This window comes from Mesoplodon bidens, assembly GCF_964165515.1.
Source record: "Mesoplodon bidens genome assembly, chromosome: 7".
Classification (NCBI taxonomy): Eukaryota; Metazoa; Chordata; class Mammalia; order Artiodactyla; family Ziphiidae; genus Mesoplodon; species Mesoplodon bidens.
The window spans coordinates 115951074-115974783 of record NC_138164.1 but is presented as its reverse complement, the minus strand read 5'-3'; the positions used below and the strand labels follow the sequence as shown (position 1 = coordinate 115974783).

General features: G+C 55.8%; 1 protein-coding gene across 2 annotated transcripts in view; it reads left to right on the top strand.

The window, feature by feature from the left end:
• The window catches only part of AP2A2 (adaptor related protein complex 2 subunit alpha 2), a 66162-nt gene that overhangs the window by 28715 nt on the left and 13737 nt on the right, over positions 1 to 23710 (top strand). The window contains exons 3-9 of one of the 2 annotated variants that reach the window (XM_081239571.1): positions 8206 to 8348; positions 9975 to 10168; positions 13602 to 13731; positions 16771 to 16872; positions 20201 to 20309; positions 21625 to 21772; positions 22658 to 22826. In XM_081239571.1, the coding sequence (XP_081095697.1) occupies positions 8206 to 8348; positions 9975 to 10168; positions 13602 to 13731; positions 16771 to 16872; positions 20201 to 20309; positions 21625 to 21772; positions 22658 to 22826 (995 nt within the window). Of the gene's footprint in view, positions 1 to 8205; positions 8349 to 9974; positions 10169 to 13601; positions 13732 to 16770; positions 16873 to 20200; positions 20310 to 21621; positions 21773 to 22657; positions 22827 to 23710 lie in introns of both variants that reach the window. The other variant, XM_081239570.1, reaches the window with a different exon arrangement.

Genomic DNA, 23710 nt, shown 5'->3' with positions numbered 1-23710 from the left:
GCACAGCCTCCCCATTATCTGCTTCCCTACCAGAGCGGTTCATTGGTCACAGTGAACCTACATGGGCACGTCATCATCACCCCAAATCGATACTTCACATTAGGGTTCATTCTCGTTGTACATTCTGTGGGTGTGGACAAATGTATGCTGACAGTGCCCAGGATTATAGTCTCACACGGAGCACCTTCACTGCCTTAAGATTCCTCTTTGCTCTCCTTATTCATCTCTCCCTCCGTTCGACCCCTAGCAACCACTAATCTCTTTACTGTCTTGGTACTTTTGCCTTTTCCAGAATGTCATAGAGTTAGAAGCATATGGTTATATGGCCTTTCCCCATTGCCTTCTTTCACTTAGTTATACACATTTAAGGTTCCTTCATGTCTTTTAGTGGCCTGACAGCTCATTTCCTTTTAGCTGGATAATATGCCACTGTCCAATGTAGCAGTTTCTTTATCCATCCACCTATTGAAGGACGTCTTGGTTGTTTTCAAGTTTTGGCAATTATGAATAAAATTGCTAAAAACATCAGTGTGCAGGTTTTAGTGTGGACATAAGTTTTCAGCTCCTTTGGGTAGATACCAAGGAGCATGATTGCTGATCACATGGTGAGGGTATGTGTAATTTTGTAAGAAACCGCCCAGCTGTCCCCCACAGTGGCTGCACCATTCACATCCCCACCGGTGCCGAATGAGAGTTCCTGTTGCTCCACGTCCTCACTGCGTTTGGTGTTGTCAGTGTCTGGAGTTGAGCTGCGGCGATAGTGTGTAGAGGTATCTCATTGCTATATATATATATATATTTTTTTTTGCGGTACGCGGGCCTCTCACTGTTGTGGCCTCTCCCGTTGCGGAGCACAGGCTCCGGACGCGCAGGCTCAGCGGCCATGGCTCACGGGCCCAGCCGCTCCGCGGCATGTGAGATCTTCCCGGACCGGGGCACGAACCCGTGTTCCCTGCATCGGCAGGCGGACTCTCAACCACTGTGCCACCAGGGAAGCCCCTCGTTGCTATTTTATAATACGCATTTCCCTGATGACATGTGATGTGGAGCATCCTTTCATGTATTCATTTGCCACCTGTATGTCTTCTCTGGTGAGGGGTCTGGAACGTGCACTACTTCCTAAAAGGGTGTGTATAATGTGGTGGTGACAGCTCGGCTGCCTGACTGCCCCCAGCTCGCACTTGCTCTGAGAGCCAGTTACTAGCTGGGTTGCCCCCCGTGGAGTGACTTACCCTCCTGCGCCTTCAAGTGGGGTGCTGATGGCCTCAGGCTGGGTTCTCTGTGAAGCAGACCCTGTGATGGGGTTGGAGGACAGAAGATTGACTAGAGAGTGACACCGCAGAATAGAAACAGAGGAAGCAGGTTGGCTGGGGGCAGAGGAGCCCGCAGATAGAGGTGTTGGTCTGTCAGCGTTGTCACTAGCCCCTGAGGGAGCTTCGGAGTGCAGACCGTCTGGTAGAGGGCCTGGCACGGGCTGGGGACGTCGCTTGGCCATGGCTCGTAAGCCGAGGAAGGCAGATCCTGACCCTGACAGAGCTGACCCACTCCTGGCACCTCCAGGCCTTCATCGAAGGGGCGGATGACGTCTGCTGCTGCAACTGTGTGCGTATGTGTGGAAACACAGGCGCATTCCTGGGGAGGAACGCAGTGCCTAAGAAATGTTCACCATGTGGTTAGAAGAGGGTGAACCTTCAAACTGTCTTCAAATGTTTGGGGACAAACAAGACTTCTGTAGTTTCTTCTGCCCCTGAGCCTGTCTCAGCTGAGCCCTTCTGGGTAGGGAAGGAGGCTCGCTCTTCTCTGTTAACCAGTTGGCATTTATGGAGCATGTGTGCCCTGAGTGGCAGCAGACAAGGGAAAACCTACTCCTTGTTCTCAGAAGTATGTGCTCTGGGGGCTGCACTTGCACTTCTCCATCCGTGCTGTCCACTGGAAACACAGGCACGTACTGAATTCTCAATTTGCTGGTAGCCACATTAAAAAAGAGTAAGAGGGCTTCCCTGGTGGCGCAGTGGCTGAGAGTCCGCCTGCCGATGCAGGGGACGTGGGTTCGTGCCCCGGTCCGGGAGGATCCCACGTGCCACGGAGCGGCTGGGCCCGTGGGCCATGGCCGCTGAGCCTGCGCGTCCGGAGCCTGTGCTCCGCAACGGGAGAGGCCGCAACGGTGAGAGGCCCGCGTACCGCAAAAAAAAAAAGAAAAAAGAAAAAAGAGTAAGAAGAAGCAGATGAAATTAAATTTAATACATTGTATTTAATCCAGTGTACCTAAAATCTTATCATTGCAGCATGTAATCGGTAGAAAAGGTTATTGAGATATTTTATATGTTTTTCATGCCCAGTCTTTGGAACGTCCCGCGTGGAACACATTCAGTTCAGACCGTTGCAGGCCAAGTACTCAGTAGCACCATGCAGCCGAAGCTGCCACATTGGCTAGCGCACACCTCAACTGCTCTTCCACTGGAAGCGGCTGAAAAAGAGACAGACACAGTATTAAAAAAATCGTGAGAGCATCATAGAGCAAGAAGAGAAGAGAACTCCTGGCCCATGAAAGCAAGCAGAGCGCTCATCCCTCTGTGCCGGGAGGGAGTTTGCTGACCCCAGAGGAGCAGCCCTGAAACAGAGCCTGATTTGGGTGACCTTCAGTGTCTAGAGGGGCGGTTGTCAATCAGGGTGATTTTGCCCCCACGGGACAAAGGCCATTGGGACTGGGGATGGGCGTGCTACTGCCATCTAGTGGGTGGAGGCCAGGGAGGCCGCCGGACACCCCACTGCACAGAGGACAGCCCCCCAGAACCACCTGGCCTGAGGAGGCCCAGGGCTGAGGTTGAGCAGCTGGGGTCTAGGAGGAGGGTCATCCCGGAGCCCACAATGTGAGGCCTTCTTCCATTTTAAATTGAGGCCCTAAAGGCGGTTGCCCTTAGGGCAGGAGTGACCTGGGAGTGAGCCCGTCCTGCCCCAGACCTGCAGCGGGACTTCACACGCAGTCCTCTGGAGGAAGAGGTTACCATCACAGGCTGAGTGATTCCTACAGGTAACTTCTCAAGGATGTTGTCCATCACCTAGTCACAGATAATCAGGCACACAAAGAATCAAGACTGCACAGCAGGAACCAGCAGAGAAAACAGAAACAGAATCACAGAGGCCTCTGAGACCAGATTCAGATTACAACGAAGAACTAGGTTTACTGTTTTTAAAGAAATAAAAGATGAACTTGAAATTTTCAGTGGGAAGCTTGGGAAGTATAAAAAGTGACATAGCAGATTTTGAAATAAGACCAAATGGAAATTCTAGAACCGAAAGGTGCAGAACTAAAATGAATACCTCGGGTGGATATAACCACAGGCGTGTTCTGAAAGATGGGTAAGGAAACAGCCTGTCCTGAATGCGAAACAGCAGAGTGGGTGAGAGACACAGGCATGTGGTTCAAAGGCCTGCAGGGTTAAGTGACCTCCTGGGAGGAAAGGGGAGCTGCTGTGAGAGAAGTTTCCAGAACTCCTGAAATGCACTAAACCTCAGACTCAATAAACACGGTTACAATAAACAAATAAGATGAAATCTACACCTAGACACACTACTGTGAAAATGCAGAAACCCAAGACAGGAAATCTTTGAAGTTGCCGGAGGGGGAAGAGAGGGGCCCTCTTCACAGGGTCCTCGTGGAAGCCGACTTGTCACGGGGACGAGGGGCAGCGGAGCGGAGGATGGTCCCAAAGTGCTGGACAGTAGCAGCTGGCTAACAGTGTCCTTTAAGAATGAAGCTAAGGGGCTTCCCTGGTGGCACAGTGGTTGAGAGTCCACCTGCCGATGCAGCGGACGCGGGTTCGTGCCCCGGTCCGGGAAGATCCCACATGCCGCAGAGCGGCTGGGCCCGTGAGCCATGGCCGCTGAGCCTGTGCGTCCGGAGCCCGTGTTCCGCAGCGGGAGGGGCCCCAGCGGTGAGAGGCCCGCGTACCGCAAAAAAAAAAAAAAGATTGAAGGTAAAAAAGACCTTTGTCAGACAAAAACGGAGAGTTTCCCATCAGAAGGCCTGTGCTGAAGGAGAGTCTAAAGGATGTGCTTCGGGCCAGAGACAAATGGTCCCGGACGCAGATGGAGGAAAGGTGAGGTGGGCGTGCAGGTGGGTGCACAGGCTGCCGGTGGCCATGGCATCTGGTGGAGTCCTTGGTGGCAGACACATAGAGGTGGTGACGCTGGGACAGGTCCGGGGCCTCAGGGCAGCGCCCGTGTGAAAGCCTTGCCCTTGACAGAGCCGGGCCATGCCCTCACGTGCGCTGTTGACCGCTGAGGGAGGACATGGCGCCACCTTCTAGCCTAAGCTCGTCTCCCTGGGCAGGCCCAGAGCCCCTTGTGGGTGGGGCGCCCACCCTGCCCTGCCCTGCACACCCGCCAGCCTGCTTGTGGAAGCCACCGAGTGGGAGGTCATTAGGGCTGTAGTGGGCCTGCCCTCAACCTTGGAACCTCTAGGAAACAGCTGTTGTGTTGTCCTGCCCCGAGGTAGGAGAATGTCTTCTGGTTGGTGGCCTTCGGAGGTTTACCAGGTAACAACGCTCATTTGCTCATTCACTGCTGGGCGCTCACTCAGTCCCAGGTGCCAGGGGTAGAAAGATGAATAAAAAGTGTTTCCGTAAAGGATGTATGTTTTTACAGGTAGAGAAAGACTTGAAAAAGCCACCCCATTTTATCGAGGGAACGCGAACGTATACGTATGGGGGGGCGCTGTTCCCTTCCCCGCCTGGCGGCCGTCACCTGGCTTCACCACTTGCCGTCATTTTGCCCATGTTCTTTTTTTTTTTTTTTAATAAATTTATTTATTTAGTTTTGGCTGCGTTGGGTCTTTGTTGCTGCGCACAGGCTTTCTTTAGTTGTGGCAAGTGGGGGCCACTCTTTGCCGCAGTGTGCAGGCTTCTCATTGCGGTGGCTCCTCTTGTTGCGGAGCACGGGCTCTAGGCGTGTGGGCTTCAGTAGTTGTGGCTCATGGGCTCAGTAGTTGTAGCTCGCGGGCTCTAGAGCGCAGGCTCGGTAGTTGTGGCGCACGGGCCCAGCTGCTTCGCGGCATGTGGGATCCTCCCAGACCAGGGCTCGAACCCGTGTCTCCTTCATTGGCAGGCGGATTGTTAACCACTGCGCCACCAGGGAAGCCCCTTGCCCGTGTTCTTTCATCTTTTGCTCTTCTTTTTTTCCTGGGATATTTTGACAGAGTAATTTTTAAAAATTGGTTTTCTGAGATGCAGTCTGCTCACAATAAAGTTCACTCGTTTTAAGCGTGCACTTTGAATTTTGGCAAAAATGCATGTGTTCGTGCACCCACCCCCACAGACAAAACAGAGAACATTCCCACCCCGCAAAATGTTCCCTCGTGTCCCTTTGCCCCTAACACCCTTCCCAGCCCCCAGCAGCCCCTGGTCTTCCTTCTGTCACCGCACTTCTGCTCTTCCTAGAAATTTCACATGAAAAGAATCGGGCAGCCTGAGGCCTCTGGTGTCTGCTTGCTGTGACTTACGTTTGCGTTTGGGGTTTGCCCACGTCGTGGGGGGTTGCCTCATGGTGTGCTGGCTCACCAGGGTGGGCGTCTGGGTTTGTTCCTGTGCTGTCGGCTAGGCGTGGAGCTGCTGTGAGTCCTGGCGTGCGGGACTTGTGTGGACGCCTGGTGTCGTTCCCACTGGGAAGGTACCTGGGGATGGAGTGGCTGGGCCGCGTGGAAGGTGGATGTTTAACCTTTTAAGAACCTGCCACACGTTTTCCAGAGTGGCTGCATCATTTTGTGCCCCCGCCAGCTGTGTGTGAGTTCCCAGTCCCTCCACATTCTTACCAGCATGTGGTGTGGGTTAATCTTTTTTTTTTTTAATTTTATTTATTTATTTATGGCTGTGTTGGGTCTTCGTTTCTGTGCGAGGGCTTTCTCTAGTTGTGGCAAGTGGGGGCCACTCCTCATCGCGGTGCACGGGCCTCTCACTATCGCGGCCTCTCTTGTTGTGGAGCACAGGCTCCAGACGCGCAGGCTCAGTAATTGTGGCTCACGGGGCCAGCCGCTCCGTGGCATGTGGGATCTTCCCAGACCAGGGCTCGAACCCGTGTGTCCTGCATTGGCAGGCGGACTCTCAACCACTGCGCCACCAGGGAAGCCCCTAATCTTTTAAATCTTGGTGTTTCTAGTGGGTGTGCAGTGACACCTTACTGTGGTTTTAATTTGCATTTCCTTTTTTTTTTTTTTTTTTTTCTGCGGTAGGCGGGCCTCTCACTGCTGTGGCCTCTCCCGTTGCGGAGCACAGGCTCCGGACGCGCAGGCTCAGCGGCCATGGCTCACGGGCCCAGCCGCTCCGCGGCATGCAGGATCCTCCTGGACCGGGGCACGAACCCGCGTCCCCTGCATCGGCAGGCGGACTCTCAACCACTGCGCCACCAGGGAAGCCCTGTATTTACCTTTTTTAACAGTTGAATTCAGTTAAGTGCTATGGAGAATGAAGAAGACACCCCAGGTCTGTGGGGATGCTGGGGAGGGAAGAGTTAATACCCTGGTGCCAGCAGTTCTGAAGCATCTCACAGCCCACGGGGTGCTTTAACTGAGCTCCAGAAAATGACAGGGGCGCCCTCCGTGTCCATCCTCGGGATCTTAGTCTTTTTACTTCTTTGAACGTAAGAAGATACTCGTTGAGGGTTAGGGTCAGGGTTGAACGCCAGTCTCAGAGAGAGAAAGGGTGAAAAAGGATCACAGTTAAAAGTCCTCCAGAAGGATTCGGTCACCAGGGCTCAGACGCGTTTCCCTAGAGACACTGGCTCTTATCCTGTGTCACGGCAGCACCGGGGCCGAGACCCTTGACTGTTCTTGCCTGCGCTGTGGCCCCACCTTCTTGTGCGCTTGGCCTTCAAGTGTGTGCGTCTGTAAGTCTCCCAGCGTCGGGCAGGGCTGTGGGAGGGACCCTGGGTCCATGTCTTGAGGCAGCAGAGAAAGAGCCCCTCGGGCCTCCAGGCCGCATCCAGCACACAGGCTGGCCGGCCGTTCCCTGGGCTCTGAGTGGCAGGGACCACTCTCCAGGGGGTGAGAGGAGGGGGCGGCACTTTTGGCTTGCTTGTCAAAGGAAGCTTCCAGAGGTGATGGAATTCAGGCTGGTTCTTGAGGGGTGGCCGGGTGGGTAGGAGATGGGGGCTGCTGCTTGCCGTGGGCTGCGTGTCCTGCGTCTGCAGATGCTCTCCCACGGAGACGGGGACGGGTCCCAGCCAGGAAGTGACAGAGCTGGGCTCCTCGGGTGCAGCGGGCAGATGAGTGAGTGGGGGTGGGGGTGGGAGCCAGACCTGGTCTGACATTATGTTGTTTGCTCATTAAATCATATGCCAGTTTGCTGCTCAGAAGGAGGGAGGGTTTCTCAGAGCTCCCCAGTGTCAGCTGGCTGGCTGACTCGTGATCCACTGTGATCCAGTGTCACCCTGGGAAATCTTGGTGGGGTGGGTCTTTCTTCTAGACAGTGCTTTGAGGTCAGCCAGTGCTTGTCCCTGGAGCACGAGTGACCTGACCCCTTACCATGAGGAGCATTGCTGTCATTGTCTTTCTGGTTCGCGTGTCCGGCCCTTGACAGTGTGGCAGTGGCAGCGCTGTGATGCCTAGCTCGGAAGACGGCCAGCCTTTCTGGTTGTCATCTTTGTAATCTGCTAAGGAACGTTTTACACTTCTTAGGGGAAATAAGAACCTCTGGTATTTAAAATGGCAGCGTTTAGTGGTCCTTTTTAAAATGGCATCTTATACTCTGCCAGCGGCACGTCATGAAGGTGCCTCGCTCTGATCTCCTGTGAGAGGCGTAGTCACGCTGTGATTAGGGTGAAGACACAGAAGCCCTTCTGGTCCTTTTGTGTGTGACTTTTAGGGTGGGTGATTTGTTCTAAAACTGGGTGTAATGAAAGATTATTTAGAATGCGTTCACCTGCCTAAAATAGTAAACATGTTTAAAAGATTAAGTTGCTGGTTAAGACAGGGCGGCCCTGGCAAGGTTGTGGACGGTGGGAGTGAGGCCCCGGGGCTGTCCTGGGAAGGCCGCACTCCGGCTGCCAGGCAGGGGTTCTGGCTTCTGTTCTGTCAGGGAAGCCAGACATTAGGATTCTGACGTGCAGTGCCTGGTTTAGCAACACCACGCACTCACGACCCTGGCCTCCTGGAGGCTGGCCCCTCACGTCCCGCTGTCTTGTTTCTGCCCTGCCCCTGCCTCCTTTCTGCAGGTGACAAGGCCCTGGACGGCTACAGCAAGAAGAAGTATGTGTGCAAGCTGCTTTTCATCTTCCTGCTGGGCCACGACATTGACTTCGGGCACATGGAGGCCGTGAACCTGCTCAGCTCCAACAGATACACCGAGAAGCAGATCGTGAGTGCGCGGGGGCGGGGGGGTGGTTCTTCTCATCAGGTGGCCATTTAGTGTCTTGCTCTTTCTCTGCACCTTCCATCTGGTCTGGGGATTTCCCGTGGGTTCGGGCGGGAGCTGCACCAAACCCCCGTTTGACGCGAGGGGTGCCGTTTCCCATGGGTCCGCCTTAGAGGGCAGGGAAGAGCGTTTCCTTCCCCTCAGTGCCTTGCTGATGCGTGTCACAGATGAGTTCACCCAGTGGCCCCTCCGGCCACTGCCTGTTTCTGAACCAGGCCCCACACCCACATGGTTTAAGAGCCGAGGGCAGGTGGCAGTCCTCGCCTTGCTCCCAGCTGGCCCAGTGCCTGGGCCCTGCCCACCCCAGGCTTTGTAATTGTAACCCTGCATTCTCTTGGAGTAACATTATTTGTATGTTTTCTTGAATGTTACAAAGTAACATTTTCCTCTTGTCCAAAAATTTAACTTACAGAAAGTGAAAAAATACCCTAGATGCCCCAGGAGTTCTGTTAAGTATTGGTATTTACTCAACAGGAATTTTTTTTTTTTTTTTTTTTTTTTTTTTTGCGGTACGTGGGCCTCTCACCGCCGTGGCCTCTCCCGTTGCGGAGCACAGGCTCCGGACGCGCAGGCCCAGCGGCCATGGCCCACAGGCCCAGCCGCTCCGCGGCATGCGGGATCTTCCCGGACCGGGGCACAAACCCGTGTCCCCTGCATCAGCAGGCGGACTCTCAACCACTGCGCCACCAGGGAAGCCCTCAACAGGAATTTATCGAGTGTCTGCCACGGACCCAGCAGTGTGCTGGGGGTCCCTGGGGACATACGACCATAAGCAGATGTGGGCCCTGCTCTGTTCCAGGGGAGAGACGGCATCAGACAGCCCTGTACACAGAGAATAGAGCTGTGGGCAGTGCCCAGTGAAAGAGGCGTGTAGAACCCTCTGGACCCTGAGAAGCGGGTGGCTAATAGGGAGGGCTTCCGGGGGGGCATCCTGAGCTGAGACTGAGGCCAAGGGGTGCACCGGGGGCCACGGCAGACAGAGCAGCAGCACCCAGTCAAGGCGCGTATGCAGAAGGGTGGAGCGGCTGGAACCCAGAGAAGGAGGCGAGCTCCTCCTGAGACCGATGGGGGCTGAGAGGTCAGCGTGTCCCTGCGTGGGGAGGACGTGGACAGTGGGGGTGACAAGGGGCTGGAATTTGGCCTGCTGGTAAGCGGAAGCTGGGGCCCAGAGACAAAATGGAGAGAGGGGAGAACGGCAGTCAGCCAGGTTGCTGGAAATCACCATAGTGTCCCCGTTGCCGCGGAGGCAGGCCTTTCCATCCTGTTCAGGCCGTGGTGAGCACAGGTCCCCATGGATGAGTGAGTGGGATGGGGGCACCAAGGTGTCTGATGCCTGTGGGGACAGCGCCTCTTATAGGTTCGTCCCACAGAATCGTTCATGGCGGAATCCGGGGACAGAACTGTCATTTTCAGCAGAAGGCAGCTGGGTCCTCCGTGGCCTGACGGGCGCAGCACCCCGAGCAGACTGAGATGGTGCTGGGGCTTGCTGAAGGCCGAGCACGTCTGCCTGGTGTTTGAGGTGCTCGGGCTGTCACGAGCGTTGTGCTCTCTTGCCCCTCTGGAACGCAGGGCTACCTGTTCATCTCGGTGCTGGTGAACTCCAACTCGGAGCTGATCCGCCTGATCAACAATGCCGTCAAGAACGACCTGGGCAGCCGCAACCCCACCTTCACGGGCCTGGCCCTGCACTGCATCGCCAACGTGGGCAGCCGGGAGATGGCCGAGGCGTTCGCGGGGGAGGTCCCTAAAATCCTCGTAGCCGGGTATGTGTCCGGTGCCCTGCTGAGGGTGTGGCCATCTCTTACGTTAAATAGATCAACTGTGTGACTGCTGAAGGATTTATGGAGTGAGCTAACCTCCCCGTCTCACGTCTTATGTGGTGGGGAGACGGGGAGGCCAGGTGAACCTTCCGTCCAGGCAGAGGGAGTGCGGCCGTCCTGCGGGCACGGGGCCCCTTCTTGCCCTTTCCCAGAAGCATTCACATACCCCAATCCTGAGACTTCCCAGCACCCCACACCCCCACCCTCTCCAATCTGGAGGGAAGCTGAGTGGGGCTGAGCAGGCAGGTCTGGAAAGGAGTTTCCAACAGTGCTGTGCCGGGCTGGGCCACGGGGCATGGCGGAGGCGGGCCCCCCTCCTGTTCCAGGACGCTCTGCGCCTTGGGAAGGTGACCCAGAGCCCACACCCGGGCAGCACACCTGGCTGAATAGGATCCCAGCCCAAGGGGCTCGTCAAGACTCGGGACTGGGTTCTGTGGGACAACCAGCGAGTAGGTGGAGCAGGACTCGGCAACTCCAGCTCCTCTGGCCACAGGGGACTGGGGCCACGGGGAAGTGGGGACGACCCTCGGGCAGCACAGTGGAGAGGCCGGGAGGCTGTCGGGAAGCACGCCCACACCTCACCAGAGCACATGGGTGTAGACGCCTGGTTCCCAATGAGTGGTGTTGCCCCAGCATGTTTGGTTGTCACCACAAAGGGTGTTTTCCTGGCATCTCACGGGTGGAGGCCAACGGTGCACAGAGAATGATCAGCCCGAGGTGGCAGCTGTGCCAGACGGAGCACTTTGGCCGTGAGCAAGAAGCAGTGCAGTGGCTGGGTGGCCACAGGCCCGGGGAGTGTCGGGTGTGTGGCTGCAGGCCTGGAGGAGTGCCACCGGGGTGTCACACCAGAGGCAGACGGAGGAGCCAGGCTGGAAGACAGGCCATGGAACCGCCTGATGGAAAAAGCGTTCCCGAATGTGAGAGCTCAGAGGTGGTGGACCCACAGTAGCGCAAGCACAGGGGAGGGTTGGCGGAGCTGATTGGAAGCTCGTGGAGAACCAAGGCGACACTGTCACACGCCTGTGAACCAGAAGACGCAGAGAACACGGGGTGCCCCGAGGTGGGAGAAAGACGTGGTATGATCAGAGTGGGCCTGAGGGGCAGGCGGGGCTGGAGGTTGGAGCCAGTCAGGAGGCAGCTGTGCCGCAGGGTCCTGACCCCCTCCTCCCGCCCCGCCCCTGCCCGGTGCACAGTTAATCTGGCTGTGGGTTACCGGTCTCTGCTTTCAGAAGCAAGCTCCTTGGGATCAGAGCTTTTGCTCACTGTGACTGTTGCCTTCTTTCTAGCATTTTGAACAATGCCTGGTATATAGTAAGCGCTCGGTAAATAAATACCTGTTGGATGAGTGAAATGTAAAATAGAGGTAATCTCTGAAAGTGTTCGGATAATTCCACAACACTTCCCTGAAGTATAGGGTGGATTGCACTGTGGGTTGAAAGGACACAGAAGGGTGTGTGCTGAGACACAGCCTGGAGGGGCGGAACCCAAGGTGGAGAAGAGAGCCTGCAGCAGGAAGATCACTGAGGGGTGTGCGGGGAGCCGGCCTCGTTCTCTCAGTGTCAGCATCACAGGCAGCTGCTCTCCCCCCAGACGCTCAGGTTGTGTGGACCTGCGAGCCCTCCTTGAAACAAATGACCAACGCTTGAAATCCAGCGACCAAATAGACTCAAAGTGGAGTTGTGGGGACGGAGGTGCCTGGGCGTGGAGCTACAAGGCTGAGGGCAGCGGGGCAGAGCCGGGAGGTCGGGGAGGGAGAGACGATGGGGCGCCCTCCAGGCCGGGACTGAGCTCTGGGCCTCGACTGGAGACAGAGTTGAAGCTCAGGGGGCAGCGGTCTCCTTGCTTCGCACCGTTCTCTGGTGTTCCCACCAGGAGCAGCTGTACGGGTAGGGTGGGCCGCCAGCTGATAGGCCCCGTGGTAGAAACCGGCCGGCTTCTTTCAGCCGCAGTGTGTGGGCGCAGACGGCAGACGCCCAGGAGGCCGTGAGGCCCGGAGGTTGCTGTTGCCCGCCGCTCCTGGTGCACGCGGCGCGGGGCCAGAGAGAGGGACAGGCGTCTGCCCCTGCTCCCCAGAGGGTTTACATCCAAGAGAGAAATTTTTACTGAAGTAATTTTTCTTTGGCATGGAATGGGGGGCAGTTCAGGGGTTTGTCATATCCGTTGGGAGTTATTTAGGAATAAAAAACCTAAAAGGAGGGAAATGGTAACGACAGCCCCAACCCCGCTCTTCCCTCCATGGAACGGGAGCCCCACTGCTTCTATCAGCACTGAGGGGGTGTGGACATGTTCTTCTCAGACGTATTTTGATGGCCTCCTCTGGAACGCTCCTCGGTGGGCCTGCCGCTTGCCCGGCTGCATGGCAGCGTTTGGCTGGGGCCTGGGAGGAGGAGGGGTGAACAGAATTGGGACCGTCTCTGTCCTCGGTCAGCACGAAAACCAGGACAGGAACCCTCCAGACGCCCCTTGCCCGGACAGGAACCCTCCAGACGCCCCTTGCCCGGCGTAGCTGCGGTCATTCCCCGGGCGCCCGCCCGGTGTGTAGGGGAGGAGATCTCTAGGTGGACATGGAGCGCCATGGCCGTGCAAGGCTCTCTGATACTCTCCCCTTTGGACTGTGTGTTATTAAGTGAGCTTAAAAAATACTGTAATTGGGGACTTCCCTGGTGGCGCAGTGGTTAAGAATCCGCCTGTCAATGCAGGGAACACGGGTTCAAGCCCTGGTCTGGGAAGCTCCCACGTGCCACGGAGCAACTAAGCCCATGCGCCACAACTACTGAGCCTGCGCTCTAGAGCCCACGAGCCACAACTACTGAGCCCGCATGTCTAGAGCCTGTGCTCCGCAACAAGAGAAGCCGCCGCAATAAGAAGCCGGCGCACTGCAACAAAGAGTAGCCCCCGCTCTCCGAAACCAGAGAAAGTCTGCGCACAGCAACAAAGACCCAACACGGCCAAAAATAAAAAATAGAAAAGAAATGAAAAAAAAATACTGTAATTCAGTTGTCAGTTCTTGGAACGTTAGCTGTCAGCCTGCGTAGCTGAGGTCGTGCATGGCGCTTGGGAATTGCTGCTTCGCCGAGGAGCAGGTTAACGGGGGCAGGACCCCTTCCGTCCACCATGTTCGGGGCCATGTCCGTGGAGGCGGCCCCTCGAGCGGACGGCTGTCTGTCACTGTGCAGGCGTGGTCCCCACCAAGACCCATCGCGAGAGGTGGGCCTGAGCTTGTTGCGTGGAGAGCTCGAAGCGGCCTTATCCTGAGTGTCCCTCCAGTCCCCGCACGGGTGCACCTCTGCTCCCATGGTGACTCGGGGGTGTTGTCCGTGGGCTCTGGGCCGGGCTCGCCGGCTGTGCCCAGGAGTGACTGCTGTCTGTCTTTCAGAGACACCATGGACAGCGTGAAGCAGAGCGCCGCTCTGTGCCTGCTGCGCTTGTACAGGACATCTCCCGACCTCGTCCCCATGGGCGACTGGACATCCCGCGTGGTGCACCTCCTCAATGACCAGCATTTGGTAGGTGCCTCTGGGCCAATGTGCAGCCCCTCCCGTGGAGCAGCCTCTTTTGGGCCAGCGCGGTGTGAGCAGCTGCGTGTGACTTCCGGGATGCTTGGGGTGACGTCCACGACCCGTCCATCGAGCCTGGGAGCGCCTGCAGTTAGGGGCCGGGAGCCCCTGCCCTGGGGACAGGGTGGACTAGACCGGGTCTCTGGCTCACCCTGTCACCAGGCGTTGGAGGGTCTCCAGCTTGCCGGCTGCAGGGACGAACAAGGCACAGCCCGGCATCTTCTGGAAACACCGCATCCACTGAGGGCTTCACAAGGCGTGCCTGTCTGCACCCTGTTTAAGGCTGTCAGAGGGCTGTCCTGTAGCCCACCAGGCTCTGGCGTGCAGGCTGTCTAATGCACATAGCTGGTGCACGAGCCAGGCCCGAGCCCTCCCCGTGTCGCAGGCCAGGGCAGGGAGATGTGGAGCGATTTGGTGGCTGTGGTTGGCCGTGAGTCACGGACCCTTGTCCACGCTGACACCGGGAGGCGGGGCCGAGTAGGAAATGACGCTGGACAGAGTGGCCTTGTCCTGCCGGAATCCCGTTGTACAAACGAGAGAATCGAGGTTCCACAGAGAATTTCCTGCTGAGCTGATAGGTGTTAGCACATTAGCTGGTTACTCCATTGTTTCCCAGAAGAGAAATTTCCCTTAAAGATTAAATGAAAAGTAACCCATTGGCATATGTAGACTCAGAGATGAGAGCTGGTGGTTGGGCGGCTTGCCTGTTGGACTGCCCGGCGAGCTGTCCCTCCGTCGTTTCCCACGCTTACCAGGAACGTTCGAGTCTGCACAGGGCAGCCGTTCCTCGGAGGGGAGGGGCGTCTGCAGGCCCAGCTGCGGGGGCGGGGGCCTTGGGCCGCAGCGTTCACATGCGGGCCTCGCGTGCTGGGCCATGCTCCACCTCTTCGGGTTCAGGCCCTGCCGTGGAGTCAGGAGGCCAGGCTGGAGGCCGTGGGGCATTTTCCAGTTTTGCAGATGAGGAAACTGAGGCTCAGAGAGGTTGGATGGCTTCACACAGGTCCGGGCTTGAACCCGGAGCCGACGGCAAGGCAGGGCCGGGGCAGGGCCGTCCAGAGCCCAGCTGTGGCGGGGACGCGGCCCAGTGGTTACGGTTCGTGGCATTTTACCAGGAGTTGTCATCACTCCTGCCTTGTCGGGGGAGCTTTCTGCAGCCACACGCCGACAGGTGCCGAGGCCCAAGGCCAGCGACGTCCATACCGAGCGCTTTCCAGGGTGGCGGAGCCGTGTCTCTCGCCGGCCAGGAGGCTCTCCTCCTTTGATGCTTCTGTGCCTGGCTGTTTGGTTTGCTTTTGTATTTTCACGTACCCGGCTCTGTTGCCGGGTGCGCCGCTTGGCGCCTTTGTGGTTCTGGGCCACAGGAGCCCGGCTTGCGTTGGGCGAGGTGGGGGGGCATCTCAGCCAGCCCAGGGCGAGGCCACGCCCACCGGCCAGCTCTCCCTTCATCTCTGCTGCTCTCTGCACCTGCTCTCTGTCCTCCGCGGGGCTGTGGCTTCTGTGTCGCACACCTCCTGACTTTGCCACCAAAGGCGTGAGATTTGGCTTCTTTGGTCTCAAGGTCAGGAAACCTCAGGAAGAGCGTCACTCGCCCACCCAGAGGGAGCAAGCCCTTCCGAGAGCAGCGGAAGAGGCGGGGGGGCTGTGATGTGCAGAGCTGTGCGCCAGGCCTGGCCCTCCCTTAGTCATGCGCGGCCCGAGCGGTGTTCCGAGTGGGGAGAGGAGGTGGCCCAGGTCGTGGGTGGGGGACTGGGGGCCGGCAGAGCCATGGCTGCGTGGGCCCCCAGCCCTGTCCTCACACCGCCTTCCTGCAGAGACCCTGCGGGCGTGCAGGAAAGGTGAGAAACTGCACCTCGGGAGCCAACCAGCCCCAACTGACTTCTGTCAGAAGGTTGCCTGATTCATCCCGCAGGTGAACCTTCCTGGGGAAGCAGGCTGTGTCCCAAACACTCAGAAGCCACGGTGAAAGAGACTCTGCCCTGCGGAATCTGCGTGTTGCAAATGCCTGTTTGTTAAAGCTCTGTGTTTGGTCCTTATTGCCCACTGAGATGTGGACAGTGAGGCCAGTTAGATCCGTTTCTTTAGCGTGGCTTTCGCGTTTCCATCAGAAAGACGAAAGAATAGCACAGTGGTGGCTTCTGATGAGGTCGCTGTGGTGCTGGACCTGACCCCGCCTCGGCTGCAGAAACTCTGCCACCTTCTCCCACCTGCTCAGGAGGGGGTGGGGGAGGGACTGGAGGGATTATGTGATGATTCGAGGGAGCTTTGTTTGCATCTTTACACCCGTTTTTGTCAATGGGTGTCATTCGTTTTGTTTTTTCTTATATTTGCAAGAGACCTTCTCTACCTAACCCGTGTCTCCCTCCAGGAGACGTGAGTTACTGGGAGTAAATACTAGTGTCCCAGGACAACGGTAGACTCCCTTGGGCTGCGTGGAAGGTCCCCGTGTGCTGAGGCCAGGGTTCCGCGGGGCTCCGTGGGGAGGGTCGGGTCTCGCCCAGGCCCGGTGGTGCTTCCAGGACAGAGGGCAGAGACACGGCTTGGACCACTCTTCAAAATGGGGAAGAATGGGCTTTTCAGTTGCTGTTACATGATCTCAGTTTTGGGTTGTAAAGATTCATGTGAGTCTGAACACGATGTGTCCACCCGGAATGATTTAGATCGGGGCAGCGAGTGCAGAGGCAGGCGACGGGCGGGTGGAGCTTGGGGCCCAGAGCTGCTGCCCCACGCTGGCCTTCACTGAGGCAGGGTCTGGGCTAGAGGGGTGCTGGATTTCCCAGTTTTCAGAGAGACACTAGAACAGGAAAACAACCTATGTGTGCACCTTGCTTTCTAAGCACATTGAGAGCTATTCAGAGTGGGCCCGAGGTGGCCCTGGGCTGCCTCTGCCTTTGTTCTTCTGAGTTTAAAGTTCTGTTTAGAAAAGGAGTTTAAAATGAGAGGGCGTCGTCAGGAGCTTTGGTGTCTAAATGTGTGTGTGTCTCCTCTCAGGGCGTGGTGACTGCCGCCGCCAGCCTCATCACCACCTTAGCACAGAAGAACCCGGAAGAGTTTAAAACCTCTGTGTCTCTGGCCGTCTCCAGGTTAAGCAGAGTAAGTCCGTCGAGGGGAGCGGAACTCGGTGGGTTTTGGTCTTAATTATTTTCTTTAATTAATGTATGTACTTTTTGGAATGCAAAATGTTTGGGTCAGTTTGTAAGTTCAGGGGTGGAAACGTGTCTTGGTTCATAGCTGATTGGCTTTTCTTTCGACCTTTTTGTCAGAAATGCCCTGTTCGCGCGGCAAAGTGCACAGAGCAGAGCAGCTCAGCCCCTGGCCCCGCTACAGGGAGGGAGCGTCCTCAAACTGCATTCAGCTCTGCACTTTAAATTTTGTGTGACAAGATCACACAGCATATGTTGTTTTGTGGTTGGCTTGCTTTGCTCGACATGTGAAGTTGGCGAATTGTTTCGAGTGCCGATGGTTGATCCCTGCTGCCGTGCAGCGTCTGTGCCCCACCCGCCTGTGCCTCATCTTGTCCAGCACTTAGCCGTCCCCCTGGAGGTGACTGTGATGGGCCTGCCCCCTGCCCAGTGCCGGGGGCCACCTCGTGTTGTGATCTGGTCTACGCTTTCCTGATTATCTACGAGCTGGGGCAGCTTTGCACGTCTACTAGCTTTTTGAATACCTTCTTTTGTGAAGAGCCTGTTCAGTGTTTCACCCATCTTCTCATGGCGTTGTCTTTTTTGTTGTTTTGTAGAAGTTCTTATTTTATTTTGTTAATTTACCTTAATTTTGTATTTATTTATTTATTTGCGGTACGCGGGCCTCTCACTGCTGTGGCCTCTCCCGTTGCGGAGCACAGGCTCCGGACGCGCAGGCTCAGCGGCCATGGCTCACGGGCCCAGCCGCTCCGCGGTATGTGGGATCTTCCCAGACTGGGGCACGAGCCCGTGTCCCCTGCATCGGCAGGCGGACTCTCAACCACTGCGCCACCAGGGAAGCCCCTTGTATTTATTTTTACATTTATATTTATTTATGTTTTTGGCCACGCCATGTGGCGTGTGGGATCTTAGTTCCCGACCAGGGATGGAACCCGGGCCCCCTGCAGTGGAAGCACTGGAAGTGAGGAGTCTTATCCACTGGACCGCCAGGGATGTCCCCTTTATATATTTTAGATATGAGCACTTTGTTGGTTAGATTGGGTTGAACCAAACAAAATTGCCAACTTTTAACCATTATTGATCTACAAAAATGCCAGCTTTGTATGGTTCAGCCTACTCTGTGTTTAAAAATCTTGTCCTGCTCTGTAACTTGCCATTTCAGTCTCTTAAGAAGTCTTCTATGATCAGAAATTCCACATTTTAATATAGTCAGACTTACTAATCCTTTCCTGTATGGTTAATGCCTTCGTGTCCTTAAATGTCTGAAGTTGTTCCCTATTCTGAGGGCTCGCGTGCGGGTTGACGATCCACCTGGGACAGGTGTCTCTGTGTAGTGCTGCTTCCTCCCCGCAGGCTCTGCGCTGCCCCTTGGTCCCACACCAGCGGCCGGGTCTGTGCTGCACTCCGTTGGTTTCTCTGTACATCTTTGCACCAGTGGTGTGACTTTGGGTTAATTTGATGTCTAGTGGGGCCAGTGTTCCCCCACTCAACAGAATTCTACTGGGGCTGCCTTTAATCTGTAGGTCAGTTTTGGGAGAATTCACGTCTATGTAGTATTGAGATTTTCAATCTATGACCATGGTGTTTCTCTCCATTTACTTAGTCTTTAATTTCTGTCAAAAATGTTTCAACTTCTCGAGTAGAGGTTCTTTTATTTTTTATCTGACTTGTCTTTATATACTTTATTTAAAAAATGCTATTCTCAGTGGTACCCTAAAAATGTTATTATACAATAGTGTATGCTGGTTTGCACAGTTGTTTTTTGTATATTGCTCTTGATGTTGGCAATTTTGCCAAACTCACCTATTAATTTTGGTAATTTATACGTGGGTTGCTTTGGGTCTTCTTTGTATTCCGTCATGTGGTCTGTGGTCTGTGGACAATGACAGTTTTTTTCATTTCCCAGTCCATGTTTGTTTATACTTTCTGCTTTATGGCTCCAATCCGGACCTCCACTGGCAGTGTTGAATATGAGAGATAATTGGTGTCTTATTTCTACTCTCGAAGGAAAGGTCTACGATGTTTCACTGTTAAGTACGACGACGTAGGCTGGTTTTGTCAGTGTTCCTTCTCTTTGCCACATTAAGGAAATTCCTTTCTATATCTTTGCTAACATTTTTGTCATTGATTAACTGGTGAAGCCATTTGAATTTAGGGTTTTCTTTGTGAGACAACTTCTAATTATGCATTCAATTCAAATTCAATTCTTGACATTTGCTAACTTGTGTAAATATTCAGACATATTGGCCGGAAGTTATTCTGTGTGTCGGCTTCATAGTGAGGTCTCCCTTCTCCATTTTGACGCTGGATATTTGCCCTTTTCATTTTTTGCTTGATTAATCTCATCAGGTGTGTAAGAATTTCTTTGGACTTTGTTGGTCCTATTTTGATTTTTCTACCTTATTACTTTCTGCTTATATGTTTATTGTTTTCTCTACTTTCTTTGGGTTAATTTGCTAGTCTTTTTCCGAACCCTTGAGATGAATTCTTCAGTGCTTTTGTTTCTGTATTTGTTTCACTGTGTGCATTTAAAGCTGAAAGTTTGTCTCAAAGTGTGGCATTAGCTGCATGAGACGTGTTCGAAAGGCAGCCTTTGTTGGCCGGCTGTGTCCACGCGGTGGTGCGGTCCTTCTTCCACTTGGTGCGCTCACACCCGCTTCTGCTGGTCCCGTCAGTGCTTTACACGGCTTGGAGTTCACCCAGTGCAGGAGTGGCCGCGTCCCAGGTCACTCACGACCTAGTGTCGCTCGCCGCTGCGAGCTTTGTGACAGGAGCCGCTCCGAGCTCCCAGACGCAGGACGTGGGGAGGTGCCGGGCTGCGTGTTGGGGGGGCGTGTGCTGCCTTAAGGGACAGTCCCGTGTTCGGGAGGCTGAGGGGGTGTCTGTCCTGCCCAGGCTGCCTGGGATAGGCGGGTGGCAGTGTGATGGGAGGCTGCTTGCTCTCGGGCCTGGGCAGCTCACGGTGGGGCCTGTGCTCGGGGCGTCGTGGGTGCAGGGCCAGTGTGGGTGCAGGGCCGGGGACCGAAGGCCTCCCTTCTGCGTTTAATGCACTTTCCCAGTCTAGGCTCCGAGAACTCTGTACCGAGGGCGGCGTCGCTGTTGCGCTCTCCAGGGTCGGGTGCCCAGGGTTTGTGTCCCGCGGGGGAGGGGCGTCATTGCGCAGTGGCTCCTCCTGGGGCCTGGGCGGTGGTGCTCCTGCCCTTCAGACACAGACAGGTGTGCCGCACGCTCTCAGCACACGTGCCCGCGGTGTCTCATCCCCCTGTGCTGTTTTGCAGATCGTGACGTCGGCCTCCACAGATCTCCAGGATTACACGTACTACTTCGTCCCGGCTCCCTGGCTATCAGTCAAACTTCTGAGGCTGCTGCAGTGCTACCCGCCCCCAGGTGACAGCCGTGCAGCAGAGGCCTCTCCGCAGGGGTTTACTGCAGCGTCTTAGGGTTAGGTCTCTTGCTCGCTATCTTTAGAGTCCTCTCCGTTGCTGGCTCTTGTTCTCTGGATCTTTCTGTGATGCTGCCAGGGCTCTTGGCTTTCCCCAGCAGCTGGTAGAGAAATCACAATTTTGGTACGGCTCGGGGTGACCTCTGCTTTTATGAATGATTCTGGGAACTGTTTGAAACCTTACATCCTAAGTTGTTAACAATCTGTGTGACCTTAAAGTACACATCACGGATGTTATGTTCGTGTTTTATTCTAAAACGTTACATTTGACTAGTATGGTAGGTATCTAGAAAGAGAATTTCCTGGTTGAAGAATGCACAAGAGAATTTGTGTTCAATACTTCCAAATTGCCTCTACAAAGATGGTTTTGTTGTTGTAACCTTTACATTTTAATCTTCATTTGTGTTTGTACAAGGTATGTCTTTGTTAAATTCCAGTAACTTTCCATTCTGAGTCTGTTCTATACTAAAGCGTGAGCCGCATGCCCTGCGGCAGAGCCCTCGCGTGGGAGCGGGACCCCGCCGTTGCCTCCCACTCCCGCCCACCGGCCGCCCCCATCTCCCCTGCGGCACTAGTTCTCTCCGTGGAACTGACCTCTGCCTCCTTTATTCCGAGACCTGGGGTGACTCCGACCCCCGATGGGGGTGAATCTCATCACCCTCCTCCTCCTTTCAGGCCCCTGCCCCCAACCCCAGGGCGGCTTTGGGGGCCTTGCCCTCCGTCCGCTCAGGTGCCCAAGGCCCGCCCTCCCTGAGCAGCTGGTGGTGGGGCAGGTGCCTTAGATGCGCTGCCACAGTTTCTGGAGTTCTGGTAGTTTTATCGCTTTCTTGGTCTTTTTTTGGCCCATTATTTCTGTTCTTCTGGTTGGACCAGAACTTAAACTTTTTCTTTCTCATTTTATTGCTCTTCAGGGTGTTTTCTCTGTCTCTATTGCTAACAGCAGGTAGAGGAGAAAACCCTTTGCCCGCCGCCCCCCCCCCAAACTTACACATCATGTGTTTTGTCCACGTCTCTGAGATCTTATGGTCCTTGACTTGTGTAATCTATGTTTCAGCAAACACTTGGGTGTGTTATTTGTGTTAAAACGTATGTGTAGTTGCCTTGGCTGTCAAATCCTCTTATTTTAAGCAGCCACACGGTTTTAGTAGGCGTCCTCGCCCTTCGTTTTGGGGTTGTGAGATGAGGGGTACCAAGACTCAGGTGGGGCGGCCGTGCGGGCCAAGGGGAGCCAGGCCAACGTCTGTCTGTCTCGCCCAGAAGACCCTGCAGTGCGAGGCCGCCTGACCGAGTGCCTGGAGACGATTCTGAACAAAGCCCAGGAGCCGCCCAAGTCCAAGAAGGTGCAGCACTCCAACGCTAAGAACGCCGTGCTCTTCGAGGCCATCAGCCTCATCATCCACCACGACAGGTGGGCCCCCGCGGCCTGGTCCCTGGCGCCACCCTCCCTGGAGGGCCTGAGGGCGCGGTGCTGGGAGCTGCCCCGCGCGCACTCTGGCTTCAGACCCTGCACGCCGTGAGCGTGACTGCCGTGGTCTCACTTCCCCCACACGGCTGCCCTGCTTCTCTTGGGCGTCCTGCCCGACCCGCTGCTCTCAGGGCCACCTGGGAGTGCGGCGTGAGCACGTGTGTCCTGTAGGCTTTGTTGGTCCGAGGCTGTGGTGGGAAAGCATGTGGAGGTGGCACGGGGAGGGGAGGGGGAGGGGAGGGGGTGGGGGGTGCTCCTGTGGCCCCGCCTTCCTGCAGCGCTTCCGCTGGGTGCAGCTGCCTGAGCTCTGCAGTCCACAGGGTTGAGCACCAGTGACAAGACTCTCCCTCTCGGAGCGGCCTCCTTTCCTTGTTAACTGTTCAGAGGGCAGAGTAAAGAGCGAGCAGAGACTTACGCCGAGTTTCATGTAGTCGGTACTTAAATAGCCAGTAACCTCTGTTATATCATCTTTGTCTGTGCATCTGTCTCTCGGTGTCGCGGCTTTCGTCCGGCTGTCAGCTAAGAGGGTTCTCTGGTTGAGAGCCCGCCCCTGGCTGAGGCTTGGTGAAAGCCGGGTCCCTCTGCCGCCCCCGCCCCCCCAGCTTGGCGTGGAGGCTCGGGGTCTCAGCTGCCTTCGACCCTCTGGAGTCAGGGGTTCTGCACATGCACTCAGAAGTGTTCTGGGGGACGCAAGGCGCAGGTCCTCGTGTGGTACCAACTAGGGTGAGCGTCAGGTCTTGCGTCCCGGGAGGCCGTGGTGGCCGTGAACGTGGCACGGCCTAGGCTGAGTGGGGGACCCCTGCCCACCCACCCCTCCTGTCCGCACAGCGAGCCAAACCTGCTGGTCCGCGCCTGTAACCAGCTGGGCCAGTTCCTGCAGCACCGGGAGACCAACCTGCGCTACCTGGCCCTGGAGAGCATGTGCACGCTGGCCAGCTCCGAGTTCTCCCATGAGGCTGTGAAGACACACATCGAGACGGTCATCAATGCCCTGAAGGCAAGTGTGCTCTTCTGGGGGCTGCCTGGCCACGGGGGCGCCTTGTCCCTGTGTCACTCATGCTGTCACTCGTGAGCTCCCGGTGGGGTCCCGCGGTCACTTGGGGCCGTGCGCTCAGGCCCCGGGCGATCTGGCGGGCTGCGTGCGTCCCTGGGCGGTTCTGCGCTCTGCCCGCAAGAGACCATGACCACACAGGGCATCTCCCGCTGGGCCTGGCGCGTGAGCAGAGTCGCAATAAAAATTGGGATCAACAGAAACTGTTCTTTTTGGTAGAAGGATGCATTATTTTGTCCATGTCTCCGAGAAAACTCACTCCTTGCAGAAGAATATTTGCTTGTTTCAGGGAATTGAAATTCCAGAGCTGGAAGAGCCAAGCGGAGGTCTTCTGCTCTAATGAGGGTTGGTTCCTCAGGGTCAGACACAGCCACATCCACTGCGTTCCTACATGTTAGAAAACTGAAGGCAGGAGGGGAAGCTACAGAACCCACTGTCTTGGTCCCGGGCTTACTGCTGAGAACACGTCTGACCCTGTTCCTTTGGGTTTGCGTGTATTTAATAGACATTTTTGGTGTGTGTTTTGAACAAGAGGCCGTACAAAGGTTTGGAATTTCGCTTTCTGGTGTTTCGAATTCCTCCTGGGTGGTTTTGGCATCTCTTTCAGTCACTGCCTGGATCAGAAAGACTTGCTCTTGCCGTGCCTGTGGCTGGGCCCATGGCAGCGCCTCTCATGCTGTCCTGTGCTGGGGAGCAGCTGTGCTCTTGTTTCTGAGGGTCTGGGGTGGGGCTGGGAGCCAGCACGGGGACAGGCTCTCAGGCGACGCGGAAGGGGCCGGTCTGTGACCACACAGCAGGCGGCCTCTGACCCACTCCCTGGGGATGGAGCG